This window comes from Lampetra fluviatilis, chromosome 37 (genome assembly GCF_964198595.1).
Source record: "Lampetra fluviatilis chromosome 37, kcLamFluv1.1, whole genome shotgun sequence".
Lineage (NCBI taxonomy): Eukaryota > Metazoa > Chordata > Hyperoartia > Petromyzontiformes > Petromyzontidae > Lampetra > Lampetra fluviatilis.
Genome location: NC_136311.1, coordinates 2,080,263 through 2,104,150, shown reverse-complemented (window position 1 = coordinate 2,104,150; position 23,888 = coordinate 2,080,263). Strand labels below are relative to the sequence as shown.

The following is a 23,888-nucleotide window of genomic DNA, read 5'->3' as shown; positions in this document are numbered from 1 at the left end:
CCCCTCCCACCCCCTCCCACCCTCTCCCATCCACTCCCTCCCACCCCCCCTCCTCCCAACCCCCCTCCCATCCACTCCCCTCCCACCCCTCTCCCATCCACTCCCTCCTTCCCACCCCCCTCCCATCCACTCCCTCCCACCCCCTCCCACCCCTCTCCCATCCCACTCCCTCCCACCCCCTCCCACCCCCTCCCATCCACTCCCTCCCTCCCACCCCCCTCCCATCCACTCCCTCCCACCCCCTCCCACCCCCTCCCATCCACTCCCTCCCTCCCACCCCCCTCCCATCCACTCCCTCCCACCCCCCTCCCCACCCCCCCTCCCTCCCACCCCCTCCCACCCCCCTCCCACCCTCTCCCCATCCACTCCCTCCCACCCCCTCCCACCCCCCTCCCATCCACCCCCTCCCACCCCCCTCCCATCCACTCCCTCCCACCCCCTCCCACCACTCTCCCATCCACTCCCTCCCACCCCCTCCCACCCCCTCCCATCCACTCCCTCCCACCCCCCTCCCACCCCCCCTCCCATCCACTCCCCTCCCACCCCCTCCTACCCCCCCTCCCACCCACCCCCCTCCCTCCCCACCCCCCTCCCATCCACTCCCTCCCACCCCCCCTTCCGTCCACCCCCTGCCACCCCCCTCCCATCCACTCCCTCCCACCCCTCTTCCATCCACTCCCTCCCACTCCCTCCCACCCCCCTCCCATCCACCCCCTCCCACCCCCCTCCCACCCCCCTCCCATCCACTCCCTCCCACCGCTCTCCCCGCCGCAGCTCGGAGCCTGAGTGAATAATTTAGCCTCTGGCACTCGAGAGCGCTCCCCGAGCGCTCCGAGCCAATCAACGTCATTGCCACTTCATGCGCCCATCCCGCCAATTATGTTTGGCGCGAGAGAGGGAGGGAGGCGGCGCTCTCGCATTCTGGGCGGGCGAGGGGGGGCGGGGGAGTTGGGGGCTAGAGTAATAATGTTATAACCACTGGCGGGGGGGGGGGGGTGTGGCACGTGCCCCCCCCCAATGATTCGATCGAAATCCCTAATTTCGATCGGATCATTGGGGTTTATTAGTAATACATCGGCATTTTGCGACCCCCACTGCCACTGTATAGCATATTATTATGTGCCAGGGGACTCTATGAGATGATATGACAATAGTCCATAATTGGCAATAAGTAACGGCAAAGCAGTTATAAGTGACTCACAGAATTGTGCGCAGTTGCATATACAGTCCACGACTTCCCTGAAGGCGGCAAACACCTTCAGCGAGCGCGATGCCGATCACACAACGCGGTTCGAATTCGACCCTCGATCGATGGCTGCGCCATCGCCGCACACGCGTCGAATAAAAAGCAAGGGACAAGTCCTTACTTACTAACAACTCCTCTATCATTTTTCATTGCTGGAGGGGTTGCCCCCCCCCCTACCTGGAAATCCTGGCTCCTCCATTGGTTATAATGTCCTCAACGCATTGGCTGGCGGTCCAGCACCCACTCCCCGCGGAGTTCACTCCTCGCGGTTGCTTTGAATCGGCGGTCGCCTTTTTTGGGTTCCACGCGCCCACGACAGCACTCGGGGCACCCCGAGAGGTGGCTCCGAGTTGGTGGCAACTGCGTCCGACGGGTGCTGGGCTCGCAAGCAGTGGCTCTCGTGATAAACGTCTATTTATATACTCTTTGGTTCTTTCGGTAAAGTCGCGTAGGTGAAAAAAAAATTATAATAAAAATATAAAAATATAAATAACTAAGTTTAATTTGGTGATTTAGTTATTTCTATTTATTCTATCCTTGCAGTCACGACAACTTCAAATCTAGAAATTATATTTATATATTTTAGACGACAAAACTATTTTATTATTTTACCAGTTAAGGCCTACTGAGGTGTATGGCTCTTTTCAGACGCGACCTGGCCACAAAATGATCGCTCAACAGAGTGGCTTATCACGTGGAAATATATATCCGCCAAATAATCTAAACGCGTGTTTCTAATTGTGGAGGGCAAACCAGGAGGACCCGGAGAAAAATCCACGCGACCGCAGGGAGAGAGGACACGCAAACTCCAAATATACAGCAGACGTCAGGGTCAGAATCGAATCGACGACCTCCTGTATATCAGGCGAGCTAGTTAACATCTCGCCACCGTGACGAGATACCTTGACATTTGCAGAGGACCGTGCAGGTATTTATCTCACCCACGTGTGCGACTGCGACGCAACACGAGCCAGGGTACACAGCCAACCACGTGACCAACGAGTAGGCAGAGTAACCCCCCCCCCCCGCCAGCTGAGATCACGAGCAGAGAGAGAGACGAGAGAGAGGGGGGATAAACAAGGGGGAGGGAGACGGAGGGGGAGGAAATGAGAGAGAGACAGAGCGGTGGGCACCACAAACACGACGAGGGAAGGGAGACTCGACGCGATATCCACCGATCTAATTGGGTTCCGTTCGTCTGCTCTCGTCTATGATGGCAGCCGCAATGTGGCCCACGAGCTCGATGCCAACGGCGAGGTCTGCTGGTGCTGCTATTGCTGTTGTTGCTGCTGTTGTTGCTGCTGTTGCTGCTGCTGCTGCTGTTGTTGCTGCTGCTGCTGTTGCTGCTGCTGCTACTGTTGTTGCTGCTGCTGCTGCTGTTGCTGCTGCTGTTGCTGCTGCTGCTGCTGCGGGCCAGGACGAGAGGGCTTTGAAGGAACGCAGACTACAGTGCGTTTATATATATACGGTTCATAAGCTAATTGGGTTATTGCATAATTTATGTACATGGGCGGTTTGAAGATGTTGATGCCACCACTCACGCTTTGCCATCTCGCGTGGTAGCCACAATTCACGCGCCTGGGCCTGGCCCATGGCCGAGCATGGCTTACATCTCCATGGAATTAAACAAATTATCTGGCACAATCAACAAAAAACACTCAACGCGTTCGTCAAAAATAACAATAACAACCACACCGTTTGTGTGGCCTTACATTGAAAACATCATTGGTGACGTTTTGGCCAATGGTTCAATGGCTTTGGCCCATGTGCTGAAAAAGAGCTATATGGCTCAGTGGACCTTACCTGGTAAAATAAAAAGTAAACAGTCCTAGTAGTAATATCCGTGTAAGGCCCCAGTATTATTGGAGGATTAGTGGAGTCGTGGCGCCTCTTCGAGTGTTTCCAGGTGGTACAGCAGGGGGCCTCATTGTTTTTTCTCCGTCAAAAGTTGGTTGGGAAAAATCGATAAACGAATTTTTAAAAAATGTGAGCGATAACATTCACACGTCTTGACAGTGTCTGCAACTGAGAGGTTTTTAAAGTTCATTACCCGCGCGATGCTACGCGTGGGATTATTTAGTCACGTCGCTTGCCCAGCATGGGGCCTTTGAAGTCACGTGATGGGCGGATGGAGGAGCGTCGTGGGGGGGGGGTTACTGAGGTGGGGGGGTTTAGACGGTGGGGGGGGGGGGGTGTTGACTGGCGGGGGGCAACCAATCACGCCACTGCACCGCGGTGGCTCGGAGATGTTAACTACCTCGCCTGGTATGCAGGAGGTCGTGGGTTTGATCCCGACCTTGACGCCTGCTGTATATTTGAGTTTGTGTGTCTCTCTCTCCTCAACATCACGGTGGCTAGGAGAGGTTAACTATCTCGCCTGGTATGCAGGAGATCGTGGGTTCGATCCCGACCTTGACGCCTGCTGTATATTTGGAGTTTGCGGTCTCTCTCTCATCATCATCACAGTGGCTCGGAGATGTTAACTACCTCGCCTGGTATACAGAAGGTCGTGGGTTCGATCCCGACCCTGACGCCTACTGTATATTTGGAGTTTGCGGTGTCTCTCTCTCATCATCATCACCATCACGGTGGCTCAGAGATGTTAACTACCTCGCCTGGTATGCAGGAGGTCGTGGGTTCGATTCTGACCTTGATGCCTGCTGTATATTTGGAGTTTGCAGTGTCTCTCTTTCTGTGGCCGTGTAGACTTTGCTCCAGGTCCTCTGGTTTTTTCCGCTCCACATTTCGAAATTAGTTTTTAGAGTATTTGGCTGTTATATATTTCTACACGATAAGCCACTTCGTTGAGCTGTCATTTGTGGCCAGATCGCTTCTAAAAAAGATCCACATAGCTCAGTGGGCCTTACCTGATCAAATAAAAGAATAATTTAGGGATACAAAAACGAATGGAGAACCAGGGTACCGCTGCTCCTCGACGCCGGCCCACGGGAAGGGAGTTTCGCAACATCTGTGCGGTGGTCCGCCAACCCTCGCTGCTGCTGCTGCCTCCATAATACTGGGTGACAGGCAGCCACGTGTAGCATCAGCAGCAGCAGCAGCGTCGCCATAACCACCGTCCGGCTAAGCTTGAGAATGAAGAGTAAACGGAGCCATGCGCCCGGCTGAAGGAAGTTGTTCATCAATGCGCGCTCTCTGCTGTGCCATGGGACGAGGCACGCGGCCGTTACCAACAGAACGCAGAACACAAGCTGACAATGCGCCAGGGACGCGCGGGGAGAGACACGCTCGGAATTACACCGAGAGACAGACAGAGGGACGCGTGGGTCAGGAAACACGCGATGAGCCGCTTCATTGAGATATCGTTTGGTAAAATAAACATAGATACTGTATATCGTGATTTTTTTTACCTTTCCTATACTTTGCACTCATATCGTGGTTTTGTATTGGACATCTGTGAAAAGAGCTTCATAGCTCATCGGATTCCTCCAGTATAAATTAATATTGTGATTAAGGACCCTGTACTCGTTCTGTACAACATTGACGTCGTTGTCTTTGTGTTTGTTGCTGCTGCTGCTGTGCTCACTCGCCACGGATCTCCCGTGGTTAAATAGCCGGGCAATCATTATCCGTGTAGTAAATAAAACAAACTCAATCCCACCTTATTGGGGCTTGGTTCGGGCACACGGCCAGAGGGGGTCGTGTGCGAGATGTTAACTACCTCGCCTGGCATACTGGAGGTCGTGGGTTCGATACCGACCATGATGCCTGTTGTATATGTGGAATTTGCGTGTCTCTCTCTCTCTGTGGGGTTTCCCCTCGACATTTATAATCAACATCACGCGTTCAGAATATTTGGTTGATATACATTTCCGCGTGATAAGCCACTTCGTTGAGTTATCATTTGTGGCCAGGTCGCTTCTGAAAAAAGAGCTGTTATAGCTCAAATATATAAAAAAAAATAGTTTTAGTTTCGTTTTTAGTTTAGGGTTGAGTCTAGCCGTAGAGACTGCCCTTTGGAGAAGCAGCCTCTACGTCCGCCAGGACCACCACGGTGGAGACGGAGCGATGAAATCAGCTGTGGCGCAGCCCGTGAATCATCGTCATAACCACGGAGACATAGGCCCGCGCTGTCTCACAGCCCACGTCAGTTGCCATTCGCACAATGCGCTTGATGCAGTATTCACACGTGACATTAAATACCACTAAATAACTATATCCAGTGGCTTAGTAGCATGGTCGACACGGGCCCTGGTCTAAGGAATTCAATTTGGGCGGTGAGGAGGGGGGTGCCTGCCCTCCCCCGGTGCAGTTGCACCGCCTGCGCACTGCGGCCGCTACGCCGCTCTGTGCGTGATGTGCAGCGCACGGCGCTGTCACGCTTGGGGAAGGCCACCGCGTGCGATTTACAGCAGACGCGAACAGGTTGTGCAGATCGATGACTGTCACCTGTAGCCAATGTCAGTCGTGGGGGAGGGTGGGGGGATCTAGGGAGGCCCCAGGGGGAGGGGGTGGGGGGTTTATGGGGGAGAGGGGAGGAGGGGGTGGGGGACATTTGTCGATTCACGCAGCTCGCGCGCGGCATCCGAATGGGGCGCGTCTCGGCACTGCGCACGCGCACGCCGGGCCACAACTTCAACACGCGCCGACTCCTGAGTTCTGTCATATATTTATGGCCTCGTGATATATTCATGGTCCGTGATATATCTAACTCGATTTCCGCGCCCCCCTGCCTGATGGGAGCTCAGAGCAGTTGGAGCGAAACGTCGTCGTGCTTTTGTTGACGTTGAACTCGCCCGGCGAGACGTCTCAAGTCATCGGCAAGCTTAGGTGGGGGGGGGGGGAGTCCTCTATCGGTGAGATTGTGATCGAGATCGTGGGGGCGTAATCGCGTCGGGGTGGTTGAGGATTATTGACGACACTTTTTGGCGTAAATCTTTCGGCCTAACCCGAAAGCGATTAGGGATCACAGGTGGGCCGAGTTATTTTAACAGAGAGAACGATGCAGTCAGTTACAGCCAGCGCATTGAAGGAGGAAGGGCTTGAATCATACTGTCTCTTAAAACTAAACGTTTTATTTTATCTTACCAGGTAAGTCCCACTGAGCTATGTAGCTCTTTTTCAGAAGTAACCTGGCCATCACAAATAATAGCTCAACGAAGTGGCCTGTCACCATGGGGACATTTCAAGCAGTCTTCTTCTTCCACGCGTTTGTCGCACCCACGCGGGGGTGTTCCGCCGTCCTCGCCAACCTTCTCCACGCTGCGCTGTCCTGCGCCGTCTCTCTTCCCGCTCCTCGGGCCACCACATCGACCCCCCGCCACCCCTCCACCTCTTCTTCTGCCTTCCTCTTCATCTCTTTACGTCCACTTGCATCACGGGCACCTTCTGACCCACATCAATTTTCTTTTGTCTCTCTTCATGGCCGAACCTCACCAGACTTTTCTCTCTCGCCTTCTCTGCGATCTCTACCACCTTGAGTCTTCCTCTCACTCCTTCATTCTCACCCCTTGTCCCTCCCTTGTTAAACCCCAACATCCACCGCAACATCCTCGTCTCTGTGACTGCCATGGCTTGGTCCTCCCTCTTTATTCTGCCCCAGCACTCGGCCCCATGCAACAGCACTGCTACATTACACTATACACTACACTATACTCTACACTATACTCTACACTATACACTACACTCTACACTACACTATACACTACACTCTACACTATACACTACACTATACACTACACTCTACACTACACTATACACTACACTATACACTACACTATAAACTACACTATACACTACACTCTACACTACACTATAAACTACACTTTACACTACACTATACACTACACTATACACTACACTCTACACTACACTATACACTACACTATACTCTACACTATACTCTACACTATACACAACACTATACACTACACTACTACACTACACTATACACTACACACTTTTCCCTTCAACCAAACTGGGACCGTCTTATCGCACACCACACCGGTCATCTCTCGCCATTCAGCCATCCAGCCCTTGTTCGTGTTCTCATCTCTCCTTCTGGTGATCCATCAGCACCGCGTCGTTGTACCCAGCTACTTAAACTCGCTCCTCTTCATTCACTGGTCACTTCCAATCTCCATTCCTCCTTCTGCATCATTTTCACTGAAATGTGCCACCATATACTCAGTCTTCGTCCGACTGATCCTCAACCCATTCCCTTCAATCTTTTGCACCCAGATCTTTAAATCCTCTTCCACTACCCCATTTGCTTTCACTGCATAGCCAGCATGTCGTCAGCAAACAGCGCCCACCAGGGGGGCTCCCTCTGAATGTCTCCCGTGCGTGTGTCCAGCACCAGGATGATCAGGAAGGGGCTCAGGGCGGAACCGTGCTTCACTCCCACTTTCACTTGAAGGCTCTCCGACACTCCACAGCTGCTCCGCGCGTTCATTCTCCCTCCTTCATACATATCCTGGCTCAGCTGGACGTGTACCTCAGCAATACCTCTTCTTCTCATTCGCCACCAGATGAGCTCTCTAGACACCCTGTCGTACCCTTTCTCTAGATCAATGAACACCACGTGCCGGCCCCGTTTCTTCCCTCTGAGCTTCTCCATCAAAACGCTTCTCAGTGCAAAGATCGCGCCCATTGTTGCCCTTCCCTGTCTCAATACAAACCGACTCGCGTCAACATCCACCAGCTTCCTCAGCCTCCTTTCTGTCATCTTCTCCCAGAGTTTCATGGCGCGACTCATCAATGATATTCCTCTGTAGCTCCCACACTCATCCACATCACCTTGCCCTTTAAAGATGGGAGGGGAGTAGAGTGAGATGGGGGGGGGGGGCAGAGGTAGGAGAGTGTGTGGAGGGGAGTAGAGTGATGTGACAGGGCGTGAGTGGGGTTGGTGGGGGTTGAGTGGGTGGGTAGGGCGATGTGGGTGGGTGTTGTGTGGTGGGTGTTGTGTGGTGGGTGGAGAGGGTGGGTGGGGTGGGGTGGGTGGGTTGGGGTAGGTGGGGGTTGAGTGGGTGGGTGGGGTGGGGTAGGTGGGGTGGGTGGGGGTTGAGTGGGTGGGTGGGGTGGGGTAGGTGGGGTAGGTGGGGGTTGAGTGGGTGGGTGGGGTGGGGTAGGTGGGGTGGGTGGGGGTTGAGTGGGTGGGTGGGGTGGGGTAGGTGGGGTAGGTGGGGGTTGAGTGGGTGGGTGGGGTGGGGTAGGTGGGGTGGGTGGGGGTTGAGTGGGTGGGTGTTGTGGGGTTGGTGAGTCAAGTCTGGCAGCCGCCTTTTGGATGATCTGGAGATTGGAGGAGGGGGGGGGGGATGCGAGGAGGCTGCGGAGGAGGAGAGAAGCGCGCGCCAGTCAGAGCCAGGGGCCGGGGCGGTGGCGCACGGAGAGGAGGCCCCCCCGTGCTCACCGCGTGGGGGTTGACAGCCGCCGTGAGTGCCAGCGAGCGGCTCAGATGATCGTGAGCGAGGAACCAATGCCCCGTAATTGGGCCCAATGTCTCCCGCAAGCTGAGCGCGGTTGAGCGTGGTTAGTGCTTGGATGGGTGAGCAGCACACAAAGACAAAGATCACCCCCCATGAAGGCCGCCACGGCAGACGAGGGGGTGGGTTAGACCAGCACCACGCCCCACCGCATTTGTCTCCCGAGTGGAAAATGTTTACACACTGCACCAGGTACTCATTTGAGACCGAGCCGACCTAGGGGAGGCCCAGAACCGGTTCGGATAATGGGCAATCGAACAGCAACCTGGCCCAACATCGTGCCGCACAGGGGATCGTTGCTGTGTGCGATGCGTTCGGTACAGTGGGAGGAGGTGAATTACTCCACCGGGTGACCGAGTGCGGTGATTTGGCGCTCGCGCCGGGGGCTTAATCCGAGCCGTGACCCGCCCGCCCGCCCGGCACACCGCGAGCACAGAGCCTGGAGACTCGGTGGGGCTCTCGTGCAGGGTGACACAGCGCAGCGATAATAATAATCCCATTAGGCACAACATTACTGTGTCTGATGTTTATCTAAACATGACGTCTCTCTACCCATTGCCCCTTGTGCCTCCCCCCCTGCCCCTTGTCCCCCCCCTGCCCCTTGCCCCCCCCTGCCCCTTGCCCCCCCCACTGCCCCTTGTCCCCCCCCACTGCCCCTTGCCCCCCCCCACTGCCCCTTGCCCCCCCCCCACTGCCCCTTGTCCCCCCCCCACTGCCCCCTGTCCCCCCCCCACTGCCCCTTGCCCCCCCCCTGCCCCTTGCCCCCCCCCCACTGCCCCTTGCCCCCCCCCCACTGCCCCTTGCCCCCCCCCACTGCCCCTTGCCCCCCCCCACTGCCCCCTGTCCCCCCCCACTGCCCCTTGCCCCCCCCCTGCCCCCTGTCCCCCCCCACTGCCCCTTGTCCCCCCCCACTGCCCCTTGCCCCCCCCCACTGCCCCTTGCCCCCCCCACTGCCCCCTGTCCCCCCCCCACTGCCCCTTGCCCCCCCCCACTGCCCCTTGCCCCCCCCCTGCCCCTTCCCCCACTGCCCCTTGTCCCCCCCCTACTGCCCCTTGTCCCCCCCCACTGCCCTCTGCCCCCCCACACTGCCCCTTGTCCCCCCCCCCCCCACTGCCTCCCGGGCCCAGGTGAGCGTGGTGCTGTGTGGGGGCGGCTGCTCGCTGCTGGCCGTCAGCTCGCTGCTCGCCGTGCTCTGCCTCGTGCTGCCCGAGGGGGAGGGCGAGCGGCGCGCGTGCACGCTCGCGGGGTGCGCGCAGTCCGCCGCAGGTAGGGCCCTCGGCCTCCGGGAGGCTCGCGGATTCGAATCCCCGCGGCCGCCCCGGTTATCGTAATTGTCATTGTTGTTGTTGTTTCAAAATGTGAGAAATGAGAATAGATTTTTTTCCCTTTCTGGCAATAAAGCAGCAGGTGTTAAGATGTTCAAACGCCAAAAAGATGCCTTTTGCAAGGAATAAAGTCTGTATTAAGCACACACAGTACTTGGAACCCAACATGCTCTGATAATAATATACTGTATACACATATTCACCGCTGGAGGAAGGCCTCCCTCTCCAAACCGCAATATCTCGCGATCCTACAATGTTTTAATCCACCCAGCACCGAACCGATTTCATCGCTCCATCTCCCCGGTGACCGCTCCTCCAGGACGCGTCGTCCCATTCATCGGCTGCCGCTCCATTATCAACCTCGACCACTGTTCATCATCACAGTCCCTCCTGCCCGACACCCACTCACCCCCTCTTCACAGCGGGGCCCACGTCACGAACCCGCTCCTCCTCCTCCTCCTGCCTCTCGGTGTCATTCCGAGCACGCGCCTCTCCGCGCTTCGTTGCGCCCTTCTCAGATTGAGCTCCGCGTGACTCGCCTAATGGTCGCCCTTCTGCAGCACGTGCCGCAACACAGCAGGGCAGCGCCCGCTGGAGCGGCGCCGCGCATCTCCGATGCTCGCGCTGTCGTCTGAGCGACGGCTCCGCGCTGTTTTGGAACAAACGTTGAGCTGCTGTCCGTCGGCCTCGACCCCAGGGCAGGGGTCGGCCAACCAAAATAACAAGAAGAGACATGCACTGTGGTGGTGCTCAGTACGAGACGGCGGGGGTTCTGAATCAAGGCCGTAATTATGATATATATTGGGGGGGACACACCCCCCCCCCCAATATTCAAATATGCTCAAAATGCCACCCCCCCCCCCAATATATTTCTATAAAATAGATTTCTGTTTATTTGATTGTGGTTATGGTTGTACTTTATTCATCCCTAATCTCTGCCATTACATACAATGAAATAAGAAAAGGTAAGAAAGAACAGAACAATGAAATACAATAGACTATACAATACACTATTAGACATTATTGTAAAACATAAATGAAGAGTCCATCCCATGTGTTAGTGCATTTTTTTCTATTTTAGCAGGATTTGTTTTTCCAAATTTAGATATTTTTTTCTGGGGGCGGGGGGGGGGGGGGGGACCCCCAGACCCCCTGAAAAATTTGGTCCCCCCCGATGTTGACTCCATGGCTACGGCCTTGTTCTGAATGGAGAACGTCACGAGGCAGTTCCTTGACGAGCCGCGTGCGGCTCCAGCACCGCAGGTTGCCGACCCCTGCGGTGAGGCCTTTCCTGCCCACGACTTCTCAAGCAGCTTTAGGGGTCGACGGAAGAAAACTCTGGATCGGTTTCGACTTCATGGGTGTCATCAGCAGTTGGGTTTGTCAAATAACCGCTGCTGCTGCTGCTGCCGGCTTACTGGCTATTACTGGCGAGGGCAATCAATGACCTGATGGACGAACGTACGTATTTATGCACGTATATATGTACGTATGTATGTACGTACGTATGTATTCTGTCGCACCGTACGTAGCCAACCGTCCTAATCGGAGGTGTCGTCTGGATGGACTTGTGTCGAGACGGAACGGACGCGTGCGCATATGTACGCACCGCTCACGTGATCGTTTCCCTTGTGACGTCACGCGTGTCCACGCCCTCTCGTGCGAGAGCCCCACGTGCTGCGCTCCGGCAGGAGCACATCCCTCGTGGCCGACACGGCGCGGGGTTGCCTTCGTTCAGCGTGTACGTGTGTGCAGGCAGTCCTCGACTTACGAACACACACACTTACGAACCAGCTTCCATTATTAGATTTGTTTTTTCATATCGACTTAAAATGCGAACACAAAAAGCAGTTCTAAAGAAATGAGTTTTCAATCCAGATTATTTTAAAGTGCGTCGCTCCCAGTGGCGTCTTAATGTCGGGAGGAGGAAGAGCTTTCCAGACGGCCGCATAAGCGCATCTGAAAGCGCGCGATGCGGCGGCTGCCTTCATTCGATGGCCAGCAGCCAGATGGCAGCGCATGGATTATATTATCCAACTGATTAGCTCCCGTCGACGACCGCTGCCTGCCACGCACGCCTCCTGCAACATAATCCGCGGTGCCTTCTCCCTCTTCCACTCTCAAGATCCCTCCCTGTGGCCGGGACTGTCACGGCCAAACCGAGTGGGGGGTGGGAGTGGGGGCGTGGAGGAGTTCGGTGGCCATTAGGCGGCAGACACAGACGACGCCGAGAGCCTCGTCTGATGATGGCGATGACTTATAAAGGCGCTGCCCCAGGGGACGTTAACAACGAGATGCGTCGTCTCGCCACGGCGGACACGAGTTTTCACGAGCGGGGCGCTGGCGAGGAATGAGGTGTACGCAGCCGCTCGCGAAACTGAGGCTTGACGGCGGACGCGCTGTGGCGCTTTCACTCGAGCTGTTATTGGAGTTTCACTGCGAATGTAAATGGGGAAGTTGTCTCCCGAATCAGAATGTTGATTTATCCCGGAGGAATCCCCATGAGCTGTGAAGCTTTTTCTTTCGCACATGTCCAGTCGGGGCGGGTCAGAAAGTTACAACAACGAACAATACAAAAAAATACCGATAGGAGTGCGAAGTGTAGGAGAGGCAACCAAATCACTAATAGAAATAAATACGTAAAATAGATCAAACATATCTAAGTTCAAATTGCACAAGTACATCTAATTCCTAAGCTTGGGAAAGACAGCAAAACAACAACAACAACAACAAAAACAGTCCCAGACCAAAAACAGCCCCGAAGAGTGGATTGGAGCGACAGAGACCGGGAGTTATAAAGGTGGAGAATGTTAAGTTAATATGTTTGTAGGGTGGGGGCTGGTGGTGGTGTGGGGGGGACACGACAGGCGCTTGCTGGGTGGAGGCACAGGGCAGGGCATTGGCAGGCAGTGGCAGGCACAGGGCATGGCACTGGCAGCATTGTTGTGGTTGCGATGATTTGACTGGACGTGGATCAATTTTGTTCAATCACGCGGTTGTCCATCACAGGGCATGCTGCTGCCGCTGTTGCCGCTGGTCAGGGGTGTTGAGATCGCACGCTGCATGATTATTATTTTATTCCAAGTTATTTTCGGGGCGCGCTTCTGCTTAATATCGGTTAATATGATGATGTATAGAGGCAGCCAGATTATACCAAACATCGCTACTCTCACACACACACAACAACAACAATCGCCATTCGCAACTAAGTGGCGGTGACATCACCACGACGCTTGTGCCAGGCTATGTGCACGTTGAGGCCACGTGAAGTGTCGAACACCCACTGGCAGGAGGTCACGGGGCAGACTCAGATGCCACAGGTCGACTGACTGAGACGACTGGCTGATGCACCACCTGTGCCCCCTACTGTGCCAAATTGCTGTGCTTTAGCCACCCGGCACTCCGCTCGTTGTTGTGAGCGTCGCTCCTTCCCCCTCCGTTGTTGTTGGAGGGCGACTGCTTCCAACTGCCCAGGAGCGTCCTTTAAGAGCCTCCTCCACAGAGGCCGATCTTGACACCGCTGGTACCAGTCATCGGCAAGTCCACTCAGCTCCACGTCCTCATGTACCCTATCACTCCATCTCTTCTCTAGCCCGTGCCGCGCCCGTTTAGCCCCCTCGATCCGGCCGAAAAAAAGCTGTTTAGGAATGCGGTGGCTGGGCATGCGGGCTACATGACCCAGCCAACGCAGCCTTACCTGCCGGAGGAGCTCACGGATGGGACTTTGCCCAGATCTTTCAAGGATTTGTGAGCTCACACAATCCAGCCTGGCTAAACCCAGGATGGATCGTAGGCAGGCCAGGCTAAATGTTTCTAACCAGCGAAGATGTTCCATTAGGGGAGTCCACGTTTCGCAAGCGTGGAGAAGGGAGGGAATGACCGTGGCCGAGAAGACCTGAAGCTTCGTGTGGAGCGACAGACCGGGTAACTTACACACAGCGTTACGCAACCGATGAAAAGATAATGACGCTCGACTGATTCGGAGTGAGACATCTGCTGTGAAACCGGAGTCGGTCATGAGCACACTGCCCAGGTATAGAAAACTCTCCACTCTCTCCACAACTGCCCCATCACCAATTGGGAGTTGTGGGGGTGGAGTGTCCGATGGTACAAAATACCCAGGCAGGTGCTTAGTTTTGGTGGGGCTGATGGTAAGGCCCCGCCTCTTAGTGGCACGCTCCAGGTTCAGCTGCAGCGCCTCCAACTCCTCCTCTGAGTGAGCTGCAATTACCAGATCATCGGCATACATGACGTGGTTGACCAATAGGGAACCATCACTTGACCGCACCCAGGCATCAAGCAGCCTCCCATTGTATCTGTACCAGATGGAAATTCCTCCGGTACAGCCATAAAAGGCTTCACGAACTACGTGGTCGAAAAATATGTTAAATAATGTTGGAGCCAGAGGACATCCTTGTCGCACCCCAAGGTGTACAGGGAATGGCTCGGACTCCCGGCCACGTAGTTTTGCCCGGTCCCGCTCACCATCATGAAGGTCCTTAATGATCGTGAGCAGAGGGTCAGGGACTCTGAAAGCACGAATAATAATCCAGAGCCCAGGTCTACTGATGGTATCATAGGCCTTGACCAGATTAATAAAGCAGAGATGTAGGTCTTGTTAGAATTCCCTACACTTCTGCTGTAGCAAACGGACAGAGAATATGGCATCTGTGCAGGACCGCCCTTTCCTGAAACCACATTGGGGCTCTGCAAGCCTCTCCTCAGCTTCCCTGCCAAAGTGATTTTTGAATAGTCCTTGCCAGGACCTTTCCCTGCACACTGAGGAGTGAGATGCCCCTGTAGTTGTTACAATCTGTGCGGTCCCCCTTCTTAAAGAGGGGGGCCATCAGGGCATCCTTCCAATCCTGCGGAACCCGTCCAGTGGTCCAGACTATTGTTATGATGTCATGTAGGGCAGTCTGTGCACAAACGCCACCCTCCCTCAGCATTTCACTTGGGAGATCATCTCTGCCCGGTGCCTTTCCTCGTCTCAGACTCTGGATCGCCTTTAGAACTTCCTCAACAGATGGCACCTCAGCCAGCCACTCACAGGGGGTGACTTTTTCTTCCAATATTTGAGACACCGCAGCCTCAGCAGGGTCATCCCCACTTTGTCCCACGATGTTTTCCATGCCGAGAGATTTCCCCTCCCCCAGGCCTTCACAGAAATGCTCAACAAATCTGCAAACCTGTTCCTGGGGGTCGGAGATTGGATCACCGTTTTTTCCCCCTAATGATGGTAATAGGTGTGGCGCTGCAGGTTACTTTTTTGATGGAGTTAAATAGTGATTTGTGATCGCGGGCCATTGAAGCAGACTCCATTTCCTCAGCAACCCGCGACCACCACCCATCCTTGCAGCACCTCACGGCTCCCGAACCTCCGAGCAAAGGCTGCGGTAAACCTCCTCATTCTTTGACGTGGGATGCTGTAGACGATGAAAGTGGGCCTGTCGCCTTTTCTCAGGCAGCCTGAACACTCCTCCATCAGCCAGGGTCTCTGGGGAGGTCTGGACCGTGTACCCAAAGCAGCCATTGCAGCTGCATGAGCCACAGTCCTAAACCTTGCCCATTTCCCCTCGACATCTGGAAGAGTGGTGGACGATGCAAAACCCAGCCGCAAGCGATGATTCAATTCTCGCTTGCAACTTTGATCAGCTAGCTGAGACCAAGCCACCTTGGGTTTGAATGGGGTCCTGGGTATACACCCACCACCGGAGAAGAAGAATGGCAGGCGCATCTTACATATGGCAAGTCGATGGTCAGTGGGCAGATCAGCTCCACGGTAGGTGCTGGTGTTAAGGACATGGGCCCGCATCCGCTTTTGCGTCATTACATAGTCCAGCAGATGTTCTTGCTTGGACCCGGTATGCATCCATGATGTTGTGTGGATGCGCTGATGCCGGAACAGCGTGTTGGTAATTACAAGCCCATGGGCTGCACAAAAACCTATCAGCCTTTTACCGTTGTTATTGAGCTGATCTGGCCCATGCCCTCCAATCACTCCAGACCAGGTGCCAGCATCATTACCAACTCGGGCATTGAAGTCGCCCAAAAGGATGACTCTATTCCGAAGGGCCACTTTAGCTAGCACCTGTGACAGGAGGTTATAGAAGCCATCTGACTCATCGGCCTTGCCTGCATCCCTCCACGGATGTTCGTCTTCGGTGGGGGCATTAGTAACCACAACCACCACTCCTCGCCTCTGCTTGATGGGAAGGCGAGCCCAAAGTAGCCTGGGGATACTTCTTCTCCCACACCTCGCCGCCACGCTCCCACGCCCCCTTCATTCTTATGTTCAGAAGAAGAGCCACTCCCTGTTGTTTGACAGTCTTCTGCCCCGAGTAGAAGACAGTCCACCCCTCATGGTGGCAGGATCCAGTGCCGGTCCACCGGACCTCCTGAGTACCACAGACATCCAGGCGGTACTGGTCCAGCTCCTGACAGAGGAGTGGCAGCCTCTCCTCCGCAGTGAGCGTTCGAACATTCCGCGTGTCCATCCGAAGTGGCTTTATGTTGTTTCTATAGGAGCCCCGAGGGTAAAGATTCAATCTCTTGGCTCCGCCAAATGGGGTTTGGCCAGGAGATGTCATAAACGCCTGTTCCCCCGGGGCCTCCGGCACAAGCTTATTAAGTATACATTTTAAACGTGGTGTTGTGGTAATTAATTGAATGTGGAGGGGTTACCAGCCCCTCGCACCCGTCCAGAGCCCCCATTTGGCCACTGTGGTAGTTACAAACGCCATGAGGGGAATGGTCAATCTAAATTGGGCCTCCTCCCATGGCACTGCCCACCACAGTGTTGCCATCCAGCACATATATCCACACTCACACACATATAAACACACTCACACACAGATATACACACAAATGTTGCTGCTGCTGTAGGTGAGGGTGTTTAAATTGCACGTTTCACACATTATCTTCAGTCTGTTGCTGCTACTCGCATATATGACAGCCATCGACTTACGAGCACCTCCACTTACGAACGCCCTCACTTACAAACCATCTTCGAAAAGATTTTAATTTTTTGTTAACATCGACGCGAACTCGCCACTTGCGAATTGAACCACTCTCGTGCGAGAGCCCCGCGTGTTGCGACCCAGCAGTAGCACACCCCCCTTGGCCAACACGGCACGGAGTTGCCTTCGTCCATCATGTACGTGAGTGCATACAGTCCTCGACTTACGAGCACACGTACTTACGAACCAGTTCCATTATTTTATCTTTTTTTTTAATATCGACTTAATACTCTCACTTTGTAAATTGAACCGCGGAACAATTTTCTTCAGCCGAGCGATCCTCCACGAGATGTAATGAGTCACAACCTCCCGCTGGGAGTGAGTGTGTATGCGTGTGTGTGTATGTGCGAGTGCGCGTGTGTGAATGTGCGTGCGCTCTGAGCCTCAAAGATAACCTTTGATCCGCCCGTCTGAGTTGATGTTGGACACGAGATCGCACATCCGGGGATGTGAGAGTCACGGTGGCGAAATGTCAACTACCTCGCCTGGTATATAGGAGGTCGTGGGTTCGACCCCGACCTTGACACCTGCTGTATATTTGAAGTTTGCATGTCTCTCTCCCCGTGGTCGTGTGGAATTTTATCCGGGTCCTCCAGTTTTCCCTCCGCATTTAGAATGAACATCACCACGCGTTCAAAGTCTTTGGCTGCTGTTATACATTTCCACGTGATAAGCCGCTTCGTTGAGCGATCATTTGCGATACGCCAAGTCGCTTCTGCCAAAATAGCTACATAGCTCAGTGGGGCCTTACTTGGTAAAATAAACAAAGTAGTTCAGTTTAGTTTTAGCTGTGGGCTGCATGGAACACGTGATCCTTATGGCGGTACCCTGGGTTATCAAATAATACAAAATGGCCGAGGCAATTAAATACTTTATTTCTGGGACACTTTTTTTTTTCCAGGGGTGTTACTTAAACTCCGCGACTGGGGTAGCAATCAATCAGAAATCAGTGCCACACTCCGCGATGTTGAAACGACAAACATCAGCATAACAAAATACGTTATCGAAAAATGCAACTTTGAATAGTTCATCGTGCACAGCTCGTCGAGATGAGTCGATTGCCCCATCGCCGACCATCAACATACTAAAAACGACTGCAACGCGGACATTGTGCCAGAGCCGGGGTTACTATGGTACCCGGGGTTACTATGGTGACCCGGGGTTACTATGGTGACCCGGGGTTACCATGGTACCCCGGGGTTACTATGGTACCCCTGGGTTACCATGGTGACCCGGAGTTACCATGGTGACCCGGGGTTACTATGGTGACCCGGGGTTACTATGGTGACCCGGGTTACTATGGTGACCCGGGGTTACCATGGTACCCCGGGGTTACTATGGTACCCCTGGGTTACCATGGTGACCCGGAGTTACCATGGTGACCCGGGGTTACTATGGTGACCCTGAGTTACTATGGTGACCCGGGTTACTATGGTGACCCGGGGTTACCATGGTACCCAGGGGTTACCATGGTGCCCCGGGTTACCATGGTGCCCCGGGTTACTATGGTGACCCGGGGTTACTATGGTGACCCGGGTTATTATGGTACCCCGGGTTACTATGGTGACCCGAGGTTACCATGGTGACCCGGGGTTACCATGGTACCCCGGGGTTACTATGGTACCCCTGGGTTACCATGGTGACCCGGAGTTACCATGGTGACCCGGGGTTACTATGGTGACCCGGGGTTACTATGGTGCCCCGGGGTTACTATGGTGCCCCAGGGTTACCATGGTGACCCGGGGTTACCATGGTGACCCGGAGTTACCATGGTGACCCGGGGTTACTATGGTGACCCGGGGTTACTATGGTGACCCGGGTTATTATGGTACCCCGGGGTTACTATGGTGACCCGGGGTTACTATGGTGACCCGGGGTTACCATGGTACCCCGGGGTTACTATGGTACCCCTGGGTTACCATGGTGACCCGGAGTTACCATGGTGACCCGGGGTTACTATGGTGACCCGGGGTTACTATGGTGCCCCGGGGTTACTATGGTGCCCCAGGGTTACCATGGTGACCCGGGGTTACTATGGTGACCCGGGTTACCGCCGTAATGTTCACGTGGTCCACGTCGTCACGTCGCGTGCACGCGGCTCAATGAGCACGTGCACGCGACGTGACGTGCGTGGAGCGGTGGCGCGGTGGTTAGCGCACTTTGCTGTGAACCCCGTAGAACTCGGTTCGATTCCCAGCGAGTGGTGAGTGCTGCTCCCCACCCCCCCTCCCCCCTTTTCACCAGCCTGTAATAACCAGCGTGGTGAAGTATGGTCAATCGACCACTACGATCGATCGACACGAGGTGTGGGCCTTCTTCCAGAAGTGGATTGACAAAGAGCAGTTAATGAATTACGTGTTCTAATCACGTGGAGGTGAGTGATGGGCATTGTGGCGCGTGGGCCGGTAACGCAGCGCTCGCTGAGAGCTTCTATCAATCCACTGCTGGGCTGTTGTTTGACCATACTTCCCCACGCTGGTCAGTCAGTGCTGGTCGGTGACGGCGGGGAGCATAGGCACGGGAGCATAGACTAGTAGAGTACAACAGGTGATGTTGCTGCCTTTCCCGGCACGCTTGACGCCTGCTTAGCTTCCGAGATTTGACAATTACACGACGCGAATTCCGGGAGGGTTGACTCGAGGCGAGGGCTGATGGCGGGGGGGGGTGATGCGGAGAGGGAGCAAAGCGATGCGCGCGCGCGGATTAACCGCTGACTTGGCCGCTGCTGACAAAGTGCAGATAAGGGTGCAGGAGGGGAGGAGGGCCGGTGGTGGTGGTGGTTGTGGCGGGGAGTTGATGGATGCGGGCAGCGCGTGGCGGGAGGGCTGACGCGAGGCGGATAACGCGCCTCGTAAGGCGGCTCGGCCAGGGAAGGCGGGCGGGGCAGTGATGGATGCGGACGAATCGGTGGGGGGTGGGTGCTGTGACCGGGAGGGACCCCCCACCCCCTCACCCCACCAACCCCCTCACCTCCTCCACCCCCTCACCTCCTCACCCCCCACCCCCTCACCTCCTCCACCCCCTCACCTCCTCCCCCACCCCATCACCACCTCCCCCCCCACCCCCTCACCTCCTCCACCCCACCTCCTCACCACCTCCCCCCCACCTCCCCCCCACCTCCCCCCCCACCCCCTCACCTCCTCCACCCCCTCACCTCCTCCCCCACCCCCTCACCTCCTCCCCCACCCCCTCACCTCCTCCCCCACCCCCTCACCTCCCCCACCCCCTCACCTCCTCACCCCCCACCCACTCATCCCCCCCCACCCACTCACCCCCCACCCCACCCACCCCCTCCCCCCGCTGCTCATTACAGCCTCATTCCCCCGCCGCTCCGCGCGCTCTCTGCGCCCATTATTACAATCGTTTCGCTCGGGCCGCTCGTGTTATTTTTTTAAATTAATAAATAAATTTACAAAATATTTTTTTTTATCTGACCGCTGTTGTGCGAGAGCCAAGCGATCGCAATTTTATATATTTTTTTTATTTTTCCCACGGCCAATTTCCCGCGCGTGTAATGAATGGCGCGCGCGGTCCCTGTACGCGCCCGATCCCCCGGTGCAAGCCGCTCATTGCGTCCCATTACGTGCTGATGAGTTTAACGCGTGCATTGTGACGTCACCCAATATAAACATTGCACCGCGTGGTGGTGGTGGCGGCGGCGGTGGTTGTGGCGACGCTGCTCCTGCTGCACGCGGCTGCCTGTAACCCAGCGCTGTGTGGAGGCAGCAGCAGCAGCAGCAGCGAGGGTTGGTGGATGCTGCGTGAGTCTCCCCGAGTGCTCCGGGTTTCCTCCCGCACTCGTGTGTAATAAACACGACTCATCATCATGAATTGGTTGAACACATCTTAAAGGAGGAACTCAACGTAGCGACAGCAAGACCCTCGTGATCACGAGTCGCACGACTCGGCGTGGCTCTCCGAGACAAATGAGTAACTTTCCAATGTTTTTCTCCGAATGTTCATATCGACCGCGCTGTCTCTTGCAGCTCCCACTGTGGTGGGTTAGGGTTGTGTGTTCGCGTGTGTCCATAGCGGTACACGTGTGGGGGGCGGTAGTGTAGCGGTTAGCGCTACGCTGCGCTACGAACCTGACAACCCGAGTTCAATTCCCGCTCATGGCCAACACCAGTGACGATTATCTGAACCGGTCCTGGGCTTTTCCTAGGTCGACTCAGCCTTAAATGAGGACCGGGTGCGGTGTCTAAACATCGCCACTGGGGAGACAAACGCGGCCGGGCGTGGTGCTGGCCACTCACCACCTCGTGTGCCGTCCCGGCCTTCATAGGTGCTCGCTAACAGCACTTGCCCCAACAGTCTGCTGAGGCTATACAGGGGATCTTTGTCTTCGGGCGGTGCCGCGTGTTTGTTCAGCACGATGTCCGACGTTTCTCCTCAACTCCGTTCTACGACGTCACTCACGTGGACCCTGAAGTTCAGTTCCCGGAGAACCTCCCAGCACGTGGTGCGACATGTCGGACATCGTGCCGATCGACAATGTGAATGATACTAATGCTACTTTACGTGTACAGTACTGTATGAAGCGCCTTTCAACAGGACAAAGACAAAGGTCCCCCGTATAGCCTTAAAGTGTTGTTCGCGACCAGCACATATGAAGGCCGGCGCGGCACGTGAGGAGGTGCGTGGCCAGCACCACGCCCGGCCGCCTTTGTCTCCCCAGTGGCGATGTTTACACACCGCACCAGGCACTCACTTGAGGCCGAGTCGACCTAGGGGAAGGCCCAGGGACCTGTTCAGATAATCGTCACCGGTGTTGTCTGTGAGCGGCAAATCTAATTCGGGTCGCCGTGCAGCGCGCTCACCGATCCCCGACACCACCACCAGCATCAGCAGCATCATCAGCAGCGTCATCAGCAGCATCATCAGCAGCCCTGTCTCCGAATCTCAAACAGCAGCTACTCCAGAGAGAGAGAGGGGGATGGGGAATCTGGAGAGTAATTTGAGGCTTTCGCGAGTGGGAGCACTGCCATTATATTGATCATCTCCTCCACCCCTCCTGCCCTGGACGCGTGTTCGTCCGTCTCTTCCCCGTGGAGGTGTCCGCCGCGAGGTGACGAATCTCTGGCGAGAGCAGCGCGCGGGGTCGCGAGCAGCGCGAGACGCCAAATCGCGGCGGTGCGGAGGGAAGAGCGATCTCGCGCCGAGACGATGACATGTCATCACATTTCAGTCGGGTTACATGCGGCTCAAAGTCCACAACAACAACAAAGTCCACAACAACAACAAAGTCCACAACAACAACAACGAGAGGCAGCACGTGGGGCGCAAAGGGCCACGACGAAGCTGGGACTGTTTCTGAGCTCCGTCAACAACGAGCGAAGGTGGCTTTTGAGATGTGAGTGACCGCCGTCGACCATCACGCCCCAGGTTACGCGTGCGGTCATCGCTCGTCAAGCCACTGCTGGACAAAGGCCTCCACTAAACGCTGTGCCGGTCTTGGGCCGTTTTACGCCATACTTCACCGCGCTGGTCACTGTGGGGAGTTACTACTGTGCGTAATAATCACTCACCACTGAATCAGAATCAGATTTTTTAAATATATTTACTGGAGAAATCCGATGAGCTATGAAGCTCTTTTTCACAGATGTCCAGTCGGGTCCGAACGTTGCAGCAACAAACGATACAAATGTCACGTAGCACCCGGAGACGTTGCCCAATAGTTGTATTCAGTCGGTATCGCCGGCGGACGTGACAGTTGAGATGCAGCTGCTACACGACGTCCTATATAGCTGGTCGACTACGCAGCAAGTCGACTACGCAGCAAGTGGACTACGCAGCAAGTCGACTACGCAGCAATCGACTACATAGCAAGTCGACTACGCAGCAAGTCGACTACATAGCAAGTCGACTACGCAGCAAGTCGACTACGCAGCAAGTCGACTGCGCAGCAATCGACTACATAGCAAGTCGACTACGCAGCAATCGACTACGCAGCAATCGACTACGCAGCAATCGACTACGCAGCAATCGACTACGCAGCAATCGACTACGCAGCAATCGACTACGCAGCAATCGACTACATAGCAAGTCGACTACGCAGCAAGTCGACTACGCAGCAAGTCGACTACGCAGCAAGTCGACTACGCAGCAAGTCGACTACGCAGCAAGTCGACTACGCAGCAAGTCGACTACGCAGCAAGTCGACTACGCAGCAAGTCGACTACATAGCAAGTCGACTACGCAGCAAGTCGACTACGCAGCAAGTCGACTACGCAGCAAGTCGACTACATAGCAAGTCGACTACATAGCAAGTCGACTACATAGCAAGTCGACTACGCAGCAAGTCGACTACGCAGCAAGTCGACTACGCAGCAAGTCGACTACATAGCAAGTCGACTACGCAGCAAGTCGACTACGCAGCAAGTCGACTACGCAGCAATCGACTACATAGCAAGTCGACTACGCAGCAATCGACTACGCAGCAAGTCGACTACGCAGCAAGTCGACTACGCAGCAATCGACTACGCAGCAAGTCGACTACGCAGCAAGTCGACTACATAGCAAGTCGACTACATAGCAAGTCGACTACGCAGCAATCGACTACGCAGCAATCGACTACATAGCAAGTCGACTACATAGCAAGTCGACTACGCAGCAATCGACTACATAGCAAGTCGACTACGCAGCAAGTCGACTACATAGCAAGTCGACTACATAGCAAGTCGACTACATAGCAAGTCGACTACGCAGCAATCGACTACATAGCAAGTCGACTACGCAGCAATCGACTACATAGCAAGTCGACTACGCAGCAAGTCGACTACGCAGCAATCGACTACGCAGCAATCGACTACGCAGCAAGTCGACTACGCAGCAATCGACTACATAGCAAGTCGAC

The 23,888-nt window shown here is 55.1% G+C and overlaps 1 protein-coding gene across 5 annotated transcripts in view; it reads left to right on the top strand.

Moving 5' to 3' along the window:
• Window positions 1–23,888, top strand: part of LOC144945209 (LHFPL tetraspan subfamily member 7 protein-like) — a 78,747-nt gene that overhangs the window by 19,752 nt on the left and 35,107 nt on the right. For all 5 annotated transcript variants that reach the window (XM_078873528.1, XM_078873523.1, XM_078873527.1 and 2 more), the window contains exon 3: window positions 9,816–9,954. In XM_078873528.1, coding sequence (XP_078729654.1) covers window positions 9,816–9,954 — 139 coding nt within the window. The remainder of the gene's footprint in view (window positions 1–9,815; window positions 9,955–23,888) is intronic.